This window comes from Nuphar pumila, chromosome 12 (assembly GCF_984573655.1).
Source record: "Nuphar pumila chromosome 12, dmNupPumi1.hap1.1, whole genome shotgun sequence".
In the NCBI taxonomy this organism is placed as follows: Eukaryota; Viridiplantae; Streptophyta; class Magnoliopsida; order Nymphaeales; family Nymphaeaceae; genus Nuphar; species Nuphar pumila.
In genome coordinates, this window is record NC_143260.1 from 7,933,730 (window position 1) to 7,948,278 (window position 14,549).

The window sequence follows — 14,549 nt, forward strand, 5'->3', positions numbered from 1 at the left end:
GCGTTCCATCTTTTCTGTGATTGTCCCACCTTTAGGGACATTTTTAAGCATACCTGGAACGAGCTTGAAGTCATTGTGTGTCAGGAGTCTTTCGCTCTAGACCTGTTGTGGGGGTCCACAATCTGTTCAAAAGTGCAAAAGATGGAGTCTCATCTGGAGAACGTGGCTTCTTTCCTTATGGTGGGCGGTTTGGATGTCTCGTAACAACGCAATCTTTCGAGAATGCCCAGTTACTTTAGGCAAGTTGGTGCACTGCATCTTATCAGATGTGCACTGTATTTTACGTTTCTTGATCCCTGACCTTTAGCGTTTTTTGACGCCTCGGTTTCCTCCTGAACTGGGCTGATCAGCCAGTGCTTTTTGCTTATCTTTCTTTTTTGTTTTGTTTCTTCTCTGTTCTTGAGATCAACTATGTTGACCATTTATCTTTAATGTTGATGCTTATTTTTTGCTCTCTCTCTCTCTCTCTCTCTCTATATATATATATATATATATATATATATATATATATATATATATATATATATATATATATATATATATATATATATATATCAAGGCTCTTAACTGTGGTAACTTGAATTAGGTGAGGGAAGGGAAATCCTACTTGTGGTTCCTGAATAGATCATCCTGATGTGGCAAATGCCACGTCTGAAAGTGGATGGGATGCAAACAGGTCAGATATGGATCGGGTCATGCTTGACCCGACACTATCCTTGACTGTAGGGATGTCAAGGGGTTGGTCCTCCACAAGAAATGGGTGGTTTCAGACCCGGATCCGATTGTGATTGCTGGTACTGGATCCGGACCTGGGAATGCCTGGATTCTTCAAGAGGAAAAACCATACTCGGATTCGACTAAGGATTATGTAGATCATACCTGGTCCATACCCAGTAAAATAATAATTTTTAGATTTTTTTACATTGAAATTTTGTGGCTCTCAATCAGATCTCGGATTGGACCTGGGTTTGGTATGAATTACATAAATCATACCTGTGTCCATATGTTTTCCGGATTGCACAGGTCCAATCTGGATAACTAATCAGACTTTTTCTTTGTTACCAGACCCTGACCCTAATGAATCCAGTTCGGGTTGGCTCGTACCCGACTCCCCGACCTATTACAGCCCTAGCCTTGAGTTTTGAAGAGTGGGTTCGGTTTTAGATCTGAATTTAACTTGGATCTCATAGTGGAGTCCTATATGTTAACGGGTTTTTGATGTTGGTATTGACCATTTGTGAGTTTAAAAAGCTGCAGGTTATGTTGGCTAGTTAGAAACACTTACAAGTTTCTAATAAACATTGGAACTTGCACTTTTTAGCAAAAAAATGAATAAAGAATTTTGTTCTTGATAATTTTACATATAGGGGCTTAACATATGGCAAATTTAAGTTTAGCGACATTAGGTTTCAAAATATTTAATTACTAACCTTTTAAGAAATTGCTTAGAAGACAGCCTAAGTTGCTTTTTTCTCTGAAATTATTTATTTAGTGGGTTAAAAAGGTGACATTCAATCATTTGAAGAAAGGGTTAAAAGTGTTATTTTCAAGAGCTATGGTTAGGTGAACAAATTATAAAAAGAAAACAACTGAGGTGGTCATTTGAGCAATTTTAAAAAAGTTAGGTTGTATTCCTAGGGGTAACTAGAGGTGGGGGTAACTAGGGGTGGGCAACCGGCCGGGTGGCCCGATGGTCCAAGCCGACCTAGTTCATCATGGGCTGGGTTTGGGTCAAGGTTTTAGGTTCAAACTCATTAGCTATCGACCTGAAACTCAACCCGTTATATATGTGGGTTGGGTTTGGGTCGGCCCGCAGGCTACTGGGCCGGCTCGATGGGCCTAAGCTATTTATTAATTTGTAATAATATAAAAATTAAAAAAATAATTAATTTCATAGTAATTTGGTAATTATTATTATTCACATAATTAATTATATTAATTTTATGAAAACTAAAAAGATAATTAGTTGGGTAAATGAAAACTTGTTAATTATTTATTATTTAAGTAATTAATTGAGTTTGGGCTGAGCTTGTATCCCCCTGCTTACATTGGCTCATTGGGCCAATAGGCTGAGTCATGGGCTGCTCTTCAAACCCGAGTCCATCGTAGAGGCACACTCAAAGTCATGTGATGGCACCTGATGCTGGCTTATTTAAAGTCGATCATACAAATCAACTAGAACCAACCTTCATACAATAAAGCGGGCAAAATAAAGTGAAAGATAAAAAAAAAAAGGCAGTTTAATGTGCTTTAAGAATTGATAGACTTTGCACGGAAAAATGGCAGTACTGTACATTAAAAAATGATATATATTTTAAAAATGCCTTATAATTTTTAAAATCTGTCCAAATTTACAATTGGCGACTTCTTTAAGACCTTTTTACCCTTTGCACGAGCAAACCTCCTGATGAGGTTCATGCGATATGTTCATAACATATGCATCACGCCATATTTCCATAGATTCTAACAAAGGCATTTTGCCTTCTTCTCGACACCATTAGCAACTGCTGAGCGCATAGTGACAAATGTTTTTATCGGCAATTTCTCTTTTTTCAAAAACTCATGAGAAATTGAAAAAAAATCCATAAATCTTGCATTTTTTCAGGAAAATCTCGGCAATAAAAAATTTAATTAAAAATATAAAAATTTATTTTTATAAGAAAATATTAATAAAAAATATTTAAAAATAGGAATACATGATTTTTTTGCGATAAATAGCCATTTAAAATGTAAATATTGTGTTTAAATCGTGGTATTTATGCTTTTTTATAAATATCGTGATATTTTGTAAATCTCACGAGTAAACTTTCAGGCAATTTCTCACGATATTATCGCGAGATTTTCATAAATCTCGCGATATTTGCCACACTGGCTGAGCGTCCGTACACCAATAGTGCATAGTGAAGGGGTTGGTGCTGTTTTAGCTAGATGCACCACTACCTATGGCTGCTTTATCAAGGTTCCAGGGACAAACGATGCAGTTTGCACAGTGATGATGAACCCACACCATCCTTAACCTCAACATCTTATAAGGGATGCCAAGTTCCCAGCATATTGTATTCTTTCTTGGTTGGACTGCTCACGCACGTCTGAACAGGTCGTGGAGCGGTCAGTGCATGTCTCCTTGTGGTGGTGGGAGGTTGCAGGTTCAAACCCCAGTGGTAGGTTGAATAATAACAGACAGCTTGCCTTTAAAAAAAAAAAAAGTCTTTGAGTGTCTTACCTTCCAATGGACTTGCTGCTCCATCCCATGGATTTTAGGCCACAGAATGGATCTGGCAGCCAAGAAGCGTTTCTAACCAACATCCCCTTCTTTGGTGCTGCAAGCTTTCTGCTGGAAATAAAAAACAAAAAATCATGAGTGAGTTTGAGGTGGCTCATTTTGTGTAAGATGTATAACATCTCAATTTAAAAACAAGAAGTGTTAAAGTTTTTTTTTTCGATAAGCGATAAAAACTGCTTCACTCACGAGCTCATTGGCATAAAAACCCAAGGCCCCCCTTGGCCACTAGGAGTAAACCCAACTTTGGCTTCACACCAAGGGACAACAGTACCTGTTGCTTATGAACTTGTGATGTCCCTTCACCCTGGTGATGTTCATGCGTTGCTAGGATCAAGCTGAGGTTGAACAAGCTAAGCTCTAGCTCAATTGCCCCGTTTTGTGTATGTTTGTGGGGAATATACATATTTTCTTGTAGGAAAAAACATGATCCAAGAGTTGATTCCTACTAAATGGAGCATGTTGAACACATCTATCGATTGAGTCAAAACTGCATCGTGAAATTTCAACTCAATTGTAGCAAATATGAATCAATGTTTGTTTAGTTTAGGATAGCATATTAACTATGAAACAAGCCAGGTCATCCATGGCCCCACTCCGAACTTTCCATATCCCATTGGGCCCAGCCAAGTGGGGTCCATGGGCTCTTAAAACCTGTTGTTTGCCTTGAAAGAGGAAGGGTTTGCATGGGCTCATGGGGCTCTCCTGAGAAAAAACGAATGGGATGCAATGTAGATCCAGACCCATCCTTGTTTAAATTTATTTTGGATTGAGCACTTGGATGAGAAGTTGTGAACCAGACCGTGTTATTATTGGACTGGTTTGTGTGTATGTTTGTTTTCTCAAAAACTGGGTCCAGGGTTTTGGTTTAGATCTAGAAATATGTTTGTTAAGTGAGTAGGCTGCTTGTGTGCCTGTCCTGTTCTGTAAAATCAATGTCATAAAATTCACCAACTTTGATTTTATCGGAGAGGGAATTTCATGATAAATTAAAGAATTTTACTTTCCAAAGAAATCGCTTTGAAATAGATCTGGCCGACTCCATGCAAAATAGTAAAAAGATATGTGTCATCTCCAAGACAGATCTAGCCAAGGCCTATAACAAGGTGGATTGGATCTTTCTTCACGAATCTTTAGAGTACTTCGATTTTGATAAAAGCTAAACCCAATTGATTATGCCCTGCATGCAATCACTATCTTATGCAGTGATTGTTAATGGAGAGGCAAACAAACAATTTTGAAGCAGTAGGGAAATTATGCAGGGGGACTCTATCTCCTCCTACCTATTCTTATTAATTATGGAAAGGTTGACAAAGTATGTGAATCAAGAAGTTAAGAAGGAGAAATTTCAACCAGTCAAAATGGGAAGCCAACAACATCACCACAACTTTTATGCAGATGACGCATTATTCTTAATCAAAGACTAACTACTCCATTCAAGAGTTCGTTCATGCTATGGGCAAATTTGAAAAGGCGTTAGACCTGCAAATCAATAAAGAAAAGTATATCCTTATCTCTTTCAATCTATCCCACCAAAAGAAAGAAGAGATAGCAAGGATATGCTATTGGAAAACAAAGAAACTCCCTATCTTCTATCTAGGTTTTTCTCTTTTTACAGGCAGACTAAAGAAATCTTTTTGTGAACCCATGTTGTCAAAATTCAGAGATAGACTTGACTCTTGGTCTAGGAGGCAGTTGTCAATGGCAGGTCGGATCATTCTTATTAAACTAGTTCTCCGGTCTATCCCATCTTACTGGCTAGGTGAATTTGCCTTACCTGCTTCCATCACTTCCATGCTAGAAAAATACATGTGCAGATTTTTGTGGGAATGTTCGTCTGATTACTGACATCCTCATCTTATCGATTAGAATGTTGTGTGTTGCTCGAAAGAAGAAGGTGGTCTAGGACTTTGTAAAATGAGTGATCTTAATAGTGCATTCATAGCCAAAACAGCATGGAAAGTGACGCAGAACCTCTCTTCTCCATGGGTGCGATTAGCCAAAGAAAAATATTTAAAACATGAAGTTCTATGGGCCCCTCTTCTCCAAAACAAAGGCTCACATGAATGAAAGAGCGTCAAAAGAGATGTCAGTAGCATTCAGGATCATATCTGATGGAGCATAGGAGTGGAGGATCAAGCGATCCTTGGTGTAGCCAAGGTATTTTGATTCACCATTTACGTTCTAACTCTAGTAAAGTGCTCTACAGTAGCATTCGGCGTATTAATGTTTGGGATTGCATCGTCTCATTTATACGCCCCAAATACATCTATAGGAGTTCTCTGTTGGGCGTTTCAAGATCTGTCATAGAGGCAGTGAACTCTCAGAATTAAGATCCAAACAAGGAAGACTATTTAAGCTGGCTTCCAAGTAAGAATTTTTTGATTAAAGTAGTATAGAATATGATTCAATCTTGCCATCCGAAGCTCCCGATTATGACAACAGACTGATGACACAAGATCGTTTGCAAAAGCTGGAGCATTATCTTCCTAATAGATGCCCCTATGTGATGCTGACAGTGAAGATGTCAACCACCTATTCCTAAGGTGCAAGTCCAATAGAGGAATATGGTCTCAAGTGGCAGAGATGTTTGGAATCAGATGGTCTCCTACTAGTAATATCAGAGATTATCTCGTGTTATGGTGCAATGTCAAAATAATAGTTGACAAACTCGAAAAGTAGTACTGGGAAAGGATTTTTCAAACCATGGTCTAGTTCACATGGATCTATCGAAATCAGGTCATCTTCAATAACAAAGCACTCAGTATGGTGACTTATCAGACGAAAGACAAACTCACTATGAGAGAATAAGTTTTGCATGTGCTTCAGAACTCTACCAGTCCCACTGCTTCTCGATGATGCAAACTATCAACTTAGCTCCCTCCCAGGTCGGGTTGGTTACAAGTCAAGTTGTGGATTATATCACAACCAATGACATTTTGGATTCTCTGTTAGGTATAATTATGGTTGGTTTCTTTTGACTAAATGCTCCTCCATAAAAGTCTCTCTAAAGTGCAGAGAGTGGTGTGAATGAATACATTTTCTTAAGAGGTTGTACCCAAACTCTAATATCAATATAAATTCAAGGTGTCCACTGCCCTCAGGGATGGCGAAGCTTAGGTAGTATATAATTTATTTTTTTTGGCTAGATAAGTTAGGGGTATCCAAAAGTCTCCCCCCCCCCCCCACACACACACACACACACACACCGTCTTGTCCCCTTTGATTGACAATTAACTCATTTTGTGATTAATTACAATATTTTCAAAGTACTGACTATTTATCTATCATGAAAATATTGTGACATTTTGAAATTTGTTGTTTTTTTCACTCTCTTCAACCGGCAAAATCTCATGAAAATCAAATAAATTTAAACTTATGAAAATACAAAAAAAAACAAAAAAACAACATATTGTGGAAAACAAAACAGTCGCTATTTTGCTGATATTTTGCCCTCTATATACAAGCAAAACCATGATATTTTCATCTACTTGATAATATAGAGATATTCTAAGAGCATTGTAACATTGACAAGTTTTAAGGACTCGGCTCATCTGGTAGGGGCTACTTGTAAATATCACCAAGTTTGAACGTCAAAAGTTCGAAACCCACTGATGGCATCCCTTGCCTCAAGGCTGGAGCTAGGAGTTCTCCTCGGTGGGCCGGAAACCTCACGGGTTTTACCAACCGGAGGCCAGCTAATTCGTGGTCGGAGACGGATTTTTATTCCTTGGATTATCCCCAAAAAGGAAAAAAAGTGACTTAAATATCGCGTTTTAATCGATAATTTAAATATCGCTCAATATGCGCGCAGTTTAACTTGCTTGGACTACCAACTACATCACCATTCATGACAACCAACGGACCCCACGTTCTCTGTCCCCAACGGACCCTTAAATCTCTCTCTTTCTCTCTCTCTCTCTCTCTCTCTCTCTCTCTCCACTGTAACACTTTCTCTCACTCCACCGCCACCATGGGCAACTGCAACGGTCTACCAGAAGACCCTTCTCCTCCTTTCTCCACCGCCGACACCACCAACCGGATCAAGGTCACCCCTTCTGAGGAGGAAGACCCAAAACCACCACCACCACCACCACCAGAAGAAGCAGAAGGGCCAGTACCACCAGCACCACCAGTGGGGCGAGTGCTGGGGCGGCCGGTGGAGGACGTGCGGTCGCTGTACGAGTTCGGGCCGGAGCTGGGGAGGGGCCAGTTCGGGGTGACCTACATGGTGAGGGACCAGCGCACCGGGGAGCGGCTGGCCTGCAAGTGCATCGCCACCCGCAAGCTGAGGGACGCCGAGGACGTCGAGGACGTGCGGCGGGAGGTGCAGATCATGCACCACCTGACGGGCCACCGCGGCGTGGTGGAGCTCAGCGGCGCCCACGAGGACCGCCACTCGGTGTGCCTGGCCATGGAGCTCTGCGAGGGCGGCGAGCTCTTCGACCGCATCGTCGCCCGCGGCCACTACTCGGAGCGCGCCGCCGCCGCGCTCTTCCGCGAGATCGCGACCGTCGTCCGCGACTGCCACTCCATGGGGGTGATGCACCGGGACCTCAAGCCGGAGAACTTCCTCTTCCTCAGGAAGGACGAGGACTCGCCCCTCAAGGCCACCGACTTCGGCCTCTCCGTCTTCTTCAAGCCAGGTGATATTACCATTTGATGCATTATTTCTTTTCCTGGTGGTGTTTGGGGGTTTTGGGGATCCTGAATCCCTGATTTCCCCTTTCTCTTTTCATGGTTTAGCGTGTTTTAGTTTGTTTTTTCCCCTTTTTTTCTTCTGAGTGCATGAATGGTGGTGTTCTTTTATGTATGGAAAGAAGATCACAAAGAGTTAGTGTATTGCTCTCTACACATCAATCTAACAAACATATATATATATATATATATATATATATATATATATATATATATATTATTTATTTATTTGGGGGTGGTTGCTGATATTTGTTTAGAAGCAAATGACGATTATTGATGATGTTTTGTAAAGGAAAATGGTGGAGATAATTTATGGTGTTTGTTAGATTGATGTGTAGATTAGCACTTTTTTGTGTCTTTTTCTTTTTCCTTTTCCTTTTCTTTTTGTGGGCTCGGTTCTTGTACAATTGGTATTCTTTGGAAGCATATGGTATCCAAATTCTTGTGGAGAAACTTTTTTGGAGCATATGGTATTCAGACTCTTCTGGAGAAACTTTTTTGGGTGTGCCGTCTTCTTAGAAGAAATTTTACTATTTTGTTTTTCATTTTGTGATATTTAGGGATATTTATTTTTCTTTTTTTCTGTGATATGGAAATATGAAAACCGAAGTTTTTTTTTTTGAGATTAAACTGTCGAGGATCCTGCGACTCTTTTTTTTTCCTTATTTATTTCAAATATTTTGAGATGGGGAAAGTATTTATTTTCATCATTTATGCTTTCTTCCATCTTGTAGAGTTTTTCTGGAAGATGGTTCTTTTTATATGTTCTGGAAGGGATTTTGGTTCTCTTGCTCGTTTTTTTATCTGTGAGTGTATTCCATTTATGCCAAGCACACAGATAAAGTGTGGATAGGTGCGTACGTGATTAAGTTTTGTCCTATCACTTTTTCGTGTTTTGGTCATTGCATAGATTCATTTCTTTGTTAAATGTCATTCTTTATCTGGTTTTGTAGGATAACGGTAATTCATGTTTGATTTGCCTAATCGTTGTAGGTCAGCAATTTCCAATTACGCAAACTATGTCAATTCGGTAAAGCATAGGAAGCTTCTCTTGTGTTTGAAAACTTAAATGCATGTCCACCATCATTAACTATGGTTATTTCCTAGAAACTTCTCTTACAACTGTTGGTGACACCTACAATTGACCTAACTCCTTTGACAATCTTGCTAGAGCATAAATTTTACATCATCCTATTTTGTCATTGATGTGGTTCCTGGAAAAAGCTGTAAATGAGGTTCTTCCTGCACAAGCAACCAGGGATACACAGCAGTGTTCTCAGAATCTAAGAAAATCGGCCTAAATCAACCAATTCAAATCGAATCAATCAAAAAATCAATTTGCTTCAGTCAAACCAAACAAACCTCAAAAAATCAGCCAATTCAGCTATTTTCGGGATTAATCAGCCTTTTGTTTCATATTTTTTATTTTTATTTTTTATGCTTTTTAAATTTAAAAAATAAAATTGTCCAATTCAGCTCGATTCAATTCAATCCTGAATTGGCCGATTCTCTGAATCATTTTGAAAAACAATTCAGGTCTGAAACCAATTCTGACAACATTGCTACATGGGAACCCCTTTGACACACCATTAATCTGGATTTGGAATTCATCATAGAGATTTCAAGTAGTCACTCATTCATGGTGCCTTTGGCCATGTTTTTGGTGATGAACCTTTTCAGTTAACTGATGCTATAACAAATAGTGATTGAAGATGTCCTTTTAAAAAATGGAAACCCCTTCTATATGTTATATAGAATGTGCAACTTACACACTAGGTTGGATTTTTCTGTAATTCTTTCATTTGAAGAACTATTCAACTATTGTGGCATTGAGTGATTGGTGTTGCAGACTTATTGTAAGTTAAGACTGGTGCAGGAGAAGTGTTTAAGGACCTTGTTGGAAGTGCATACTATGTGGCTCCTGAAGTACTGAAGCGGCATTATAGTACCGAAGCTGATATTTGGAGTGCTGGTGTTATCCTATATATTCTTCTCAGTGGTGTTCCACCATTTTGGGCAGGTTTCCTTTGACTTCAAAGAAGCTTTCTTCGAGTTCTTTATTGCAATCGAGGTGCATTTAAGCTTGGTGCTCTTATTTTTTTTCTGCAGAGACTGAGAAAGGTATATTTGATGCTATTCTGCACAGCCGTATTGATTTCAGATCTGACCCTTGGCCCTCCATATCCGCTGATGCCAAAGCACTAGTAAAGAAGATGCTCAAAGCAGATCCTAAAGATAGAATTTCTGCAGCTGAAATTTTGAGTAAGCTTCAAACTCAAGAGTATTAGAGTTGCATGCGTACACTAAGACCTTTTTCCTGTTTGACTGAAATTGGGTCATTTGCTGGATTGGTTTAGTGTAGTGCCATTGTTGTGAAATACATACAAGATATCTACATTGCAGCAACCAGTTTTCCTGGATGGATAGTTATCCTAACTTCTGAAGGATTTTGGCCTTGAATGTAATAACAGCACTTCTGCATATGGAAAACTCGAGGAGCTTTCTTTCCAACAAACAGTATTGGAAAGCCTTTTTTTTTCCTTTTCGTTATTGTTGTTTTTATGCGTAAAAGATTGTTAAGGTTTCTGTCTAGAACTTATTAGCACCGATGTTATAAATCGCCTATGTCCTAGTTGTAGGTTTCTTAAAGACCATTGCTATCTTTTACAACGTTTTCTACCTCTTTAAGATATTTATGGATCGGACTCTGCTATCTATGACATATAATTGGTGATGCAAGTGTTGCACTAAATAGACTGAATGCTTATAGAAACAATCTTCTTGTGCTATCCCAGAAGAAGGTGTTCATGACATGTTTCTTTCATCTCTGCAGAACTACAGTCATTCTCTTGGTTAACAAAGCTTTACCATAATAAAAGGAAGTGTTGGTATACGCTCTGAATTCTTGTTAAAGAGAGGATTTCTTATTATAGTTATTGTCAACAATCGGTTGGAAAGGATCACCTCTATGTCGTAGACTATCAATAAAGATGTGGCCTTGGCTAATGTTACTTGATGCTCAGATATGGCTAAATTTGCTAAGTAGGACTTCTTGTAGATTTTCCAATAACTTGTATACATTTCTGATAAAATGAGCAAATGCAGATCATCCATGGATAAGAGAAGGTGGTGTGGCATCTGATCAACCAATTGACATAATTGTCTTATCTAGAATGAAGCAGTTCCATGCCACAAATAAGCTTAAAAAAGTTGCTTTGAAGGTTAGAAGCTGAAAATCGCTTTTCTTTCTTCAATATTGTTGGCGGTTTAGAAGCAGATAAGAATTTTCTTCTTTTTTTTCTTCCTGTTCTTCTTGTTTTGCCTTTTCAGGTAATTGCAGAAAGGCTTTCTGAAGAAGAAATAACGGGCTTGAAAGAGATGTTCAAATCCATGGACACAGATAACAGTGGAACTATTACTTTTGAAGAGTTAAAAGCTGGCCTTCCTAAATTAGGCACCAGCATTTCTGAATCTGAAGTTAGACAGTTGATGGAAGCGGTATAATCTTTGACCCTAGGATTCTAGTGATTTGCTGATACTTGATTCCTATGACTACTGAAAAGCTTGTGTGTTTTAAACACCTCTCTCTCTCTCTCTCTCTCTCTCTCTCTCTATATATATATATATATATATATATATATATATATATATATATATATAGAGAGAGAGAGAGAGAGAGAGAGAACTTTTAGACCGTGATCTCTTCTTTTTCCCACAATAGCATGATGATATACTTTATCCTGCATTTGGATATATCTAATTCTTCAAGTGAAGATTATCTCTGTTATTTTTTGCTCCATTCTTAAGATTTTACTAGATTGCTAGTCAAATACGTTGCGGATACGATGTTCATTGTGGTGCATCAAGTTCACAAGTTTCACACAAGTTTCAAGTGTCTCAAATCTCAGTTGCACAAGCATTGTGAAAAAACATGGTTGTAGATTTCAGTTTTAACCAGACTGCCTGTGTTGTGATACTGAACTAGCTTCTTCACCAAGTAACATAAACAATGATGAATATAATTGGTTCATTTTTAGTTGGATTATTCTTATGATTGGTTATTCTTATACTGTACATTAATCTTAGGAACTGTGGTTCTCTGTTTTACACTGGCTTCTTGTCCATTGCTTTATAAAACAAAAAGATCTTAAGCATTGAGATATTTCACGAAAAATTCATGTTCTAATTTGCGCCTGTTGTTGCAGTATTATTCTCCCAGAATTTGTTGAACTTTCAAAGGTCTCTTGTTCTTTTGACAACAACTTAGTGATATGCTCTGAGCTGCAGGCTGATGTTGATGGCAATGGGACTATCGATTACATTGAATTCATAACAGCAACCATGCACATGAATAGAATGGAAAAAGAAGACCGCCTCTTTAAAGCTTTTCAGTATTTTGACAAAGATGGAAGCGGGTACCATTCTCATCCTAAACTGGCCTTTCTTCAAGTTTCTATTTCATAGTTTCATGTTTACATTTCGTTAATTTAAGCAAATAAATTTTTTGGTACTTGCTATTTTAGGTACATTACTGTTGAAGAATTGGATCAAGCCCTTGAGCAGTACAATATGGGGGATAAGAAAACAATAAATGAAATTATAGCAGAAGTTGATACAGACCATGTAAGTGATCAAGTTTCTTGTTTGATCAGATAAGGAAAATTAGTTTTCTGTCCTTTTTATAATTTTTTATATTTGTAGGTGGAAGGTGATTTTAGTTCGAAATTTCAAATTAATAAACCTTAAATACATAACTACATAAACCTACATGGTGCAGAGTTAGGAATTCTATTGCATTCAGCTAGAGCATTATATTATTATTTCTATTTCACAGGAACACGCCATTTAGAGTCCCATGTCCAAGGGAGCAGATCAGTAGTCACACTACAACGAGTACAAATCTTATTTTATTATTTTTAAAATTTTTAAGGATTTTTCTTATATGTTGAAATCTTTAATTAAAAAACTAGGGAAATTTTTGTCGTCATGTTTTATTTAAAAAATTTATGAACTCACATCTTGAACCTGTATTAAGTCACAATTGGTATCCATGTCTTTGCCTTGTTCTTTTCTGGGGTTAGTCATGTTCAACCTAGTATTTTGAGCTTATTGATCATTTCAAGCTAAAGAAACCTGGAGACCCCATGTGAAGTTGGATGAATCTCCAACCACCTACTGATATCTGGTGTCATCCGAGTGAGATCAGCTGGAGGACAGATCACAAAAGTGGTTATTTAGTTAAGATACACATTTGGCTTCCAACAAATTTATTCTAAATAAGTATCATAAGAGGGTATTTTGTTAGACAGTTAAAATGCTTTTGGTGCAACACGGAATTTACCATGCTTTGCAAGTTTTACCTGTTTGGTGAGTTTTTCAAGGTTCGAATTCATGAGTGGGCATTGTTTTGTGAAACAAATCAGGGTAAGATAAATTTAGGTTCTATCTGAATTCTAAAACTCATTTCTCTCTAGATGTGCAACCAAATGCCCTCTCTACGGATGTCACTAGTTCTACCTAGGCCTCTCCCAGTCTCCACTATCATGAAAAGTGTCTAGTAGATGTCCAGACCTAAAATTCTTCCAACTGCTGCAGAAGTCCAATCAATGTATTGAGCCTATGGAATACTCTATTTTAATCCTCTTATATACAAGTCGTATTAGAAACTTCATAAAAATGGTTGTATCCCAGTATCCACAGCCGTATTCATGTGACATAGCATCAAGTATATCCTTTTTTATCAGCAGTCTTAAATTCCTCTTCTAGAATCAGCAACCATTTCTTCATTGCGCTCTATACCATTGAAACTGGAGACATTAAGGCTCTGTTTGGGAGCCGGAGATGGAGATTCAGCGAATTCCACCTACCCTTGCTGCTGTCTGGAAGCCCAGATTTGAGAGATGAGAGTGGAGATAACCTCCCATTCCTCTCCATAAAAGAGTAGTAGTTGACAACTACACTCTCGTTAGCCATTTTCTTCTCTACTCCCATCATCCCATCCATCTGCTTTCTAACACGGGCTCATGAACAGAGCCTAATATGTTCTGAATCATATGATTTCAAGGCTGATGGTTCAAATGGAATGCATTTCCGAACATGGAAGCAAAGTTCCGGGAGACCTTATGTGATATCATCAAGTAAATTCTCTGATCATTTACATTTTTTCCAATTTTCTCGCAATTGATACAGGATGGCAGGATCAACTATGACGAGTTTGTGGCCATGATGAGGAAGGGCACCGAGGACATTGTTCCGAACAGACGGCGTGGTGTAACCGTGGGCGCGCCAAAGCATAAGTAGCAGTCCATGCGAGAGAGTTGTGTTCTGCTGTTGGAAGGGATGCCTTTTCCTGCAGCTGGTGTTTGTACACTTGATGTTCCTATCATTTACAGCACTACGCCTGATTTGTCATTTGTAATATTGGTTGAGATCCCTTGTTTGAAGATTCTTGCAACTATGTGCATGTAATGAGCCGAATGACCAATAAAATAAATGGGAAGGACTTCTCGTCTGGTTCTTCCATGTCCGCTGTCGGATTCAGGTTGGACATTTGCAGATCTAAATCTGAAAT

At 38.5% G+C, this 14,549-nt stretch overlaps 1 protein-coding gene across 1 annotated transcript; it reads left to right on the top strand.

Moving 5' to 3' along the window:
• The first annotated feature begins 7,232 nt into the window (after nt 1-7,232).
• On the top strand, nt 7,233-14,549 carry LOC149819861 (calcium-dependent protein kinase 1-like). Its single transcript, XM_089983105.1, has 8 exons — nt 7,233-7,926; nt 9,855-9,998; nt 10,088-10,240; nt 11,084-11,199; nt 11,309-11,476; nt 12,266-12,393; nt 12,502-12,601; nt 14,168-14,549. Exons 1-8 carry the CDS (start codon nt 7,254-7,256, stop codon nt 14,276-14,278), a joined length of 1,593 nt encoding a protein of 530 aa, XP_089839231.1. The 5' UTR covers nt 7,233-7,253; the 3' UTR covers nt 14,279-14,549.

What these genes read in the sequence shown, in the direction of transcription:
- LOC149819861 (XM_089983105.1), top strand. Translation starts at nt 7,254, where the DNA reads ATGGGCAACTGCAACGGTCTACCAGAAGACCCTTCTCCTCCTTTCTCC. An exon ending in TGTTCCACCATTTTGGGCAG is followed by an intron (nt 9,999 to 10,087) that starts GTTTCCTTTGAC and finishes TTTTTTCTGCAG; the next exon opens with AGACTGAGAAAGGTATATTT. An exon ending in TTCTGCAGCTGAAATTTTGA is followed by an intron (nt 10,241 to 11,083) that starts GTAAGCTTCAAA and finishes GAGCAAATGCAG; the next exon opens with ATCATCCATGGATAAGAGAA.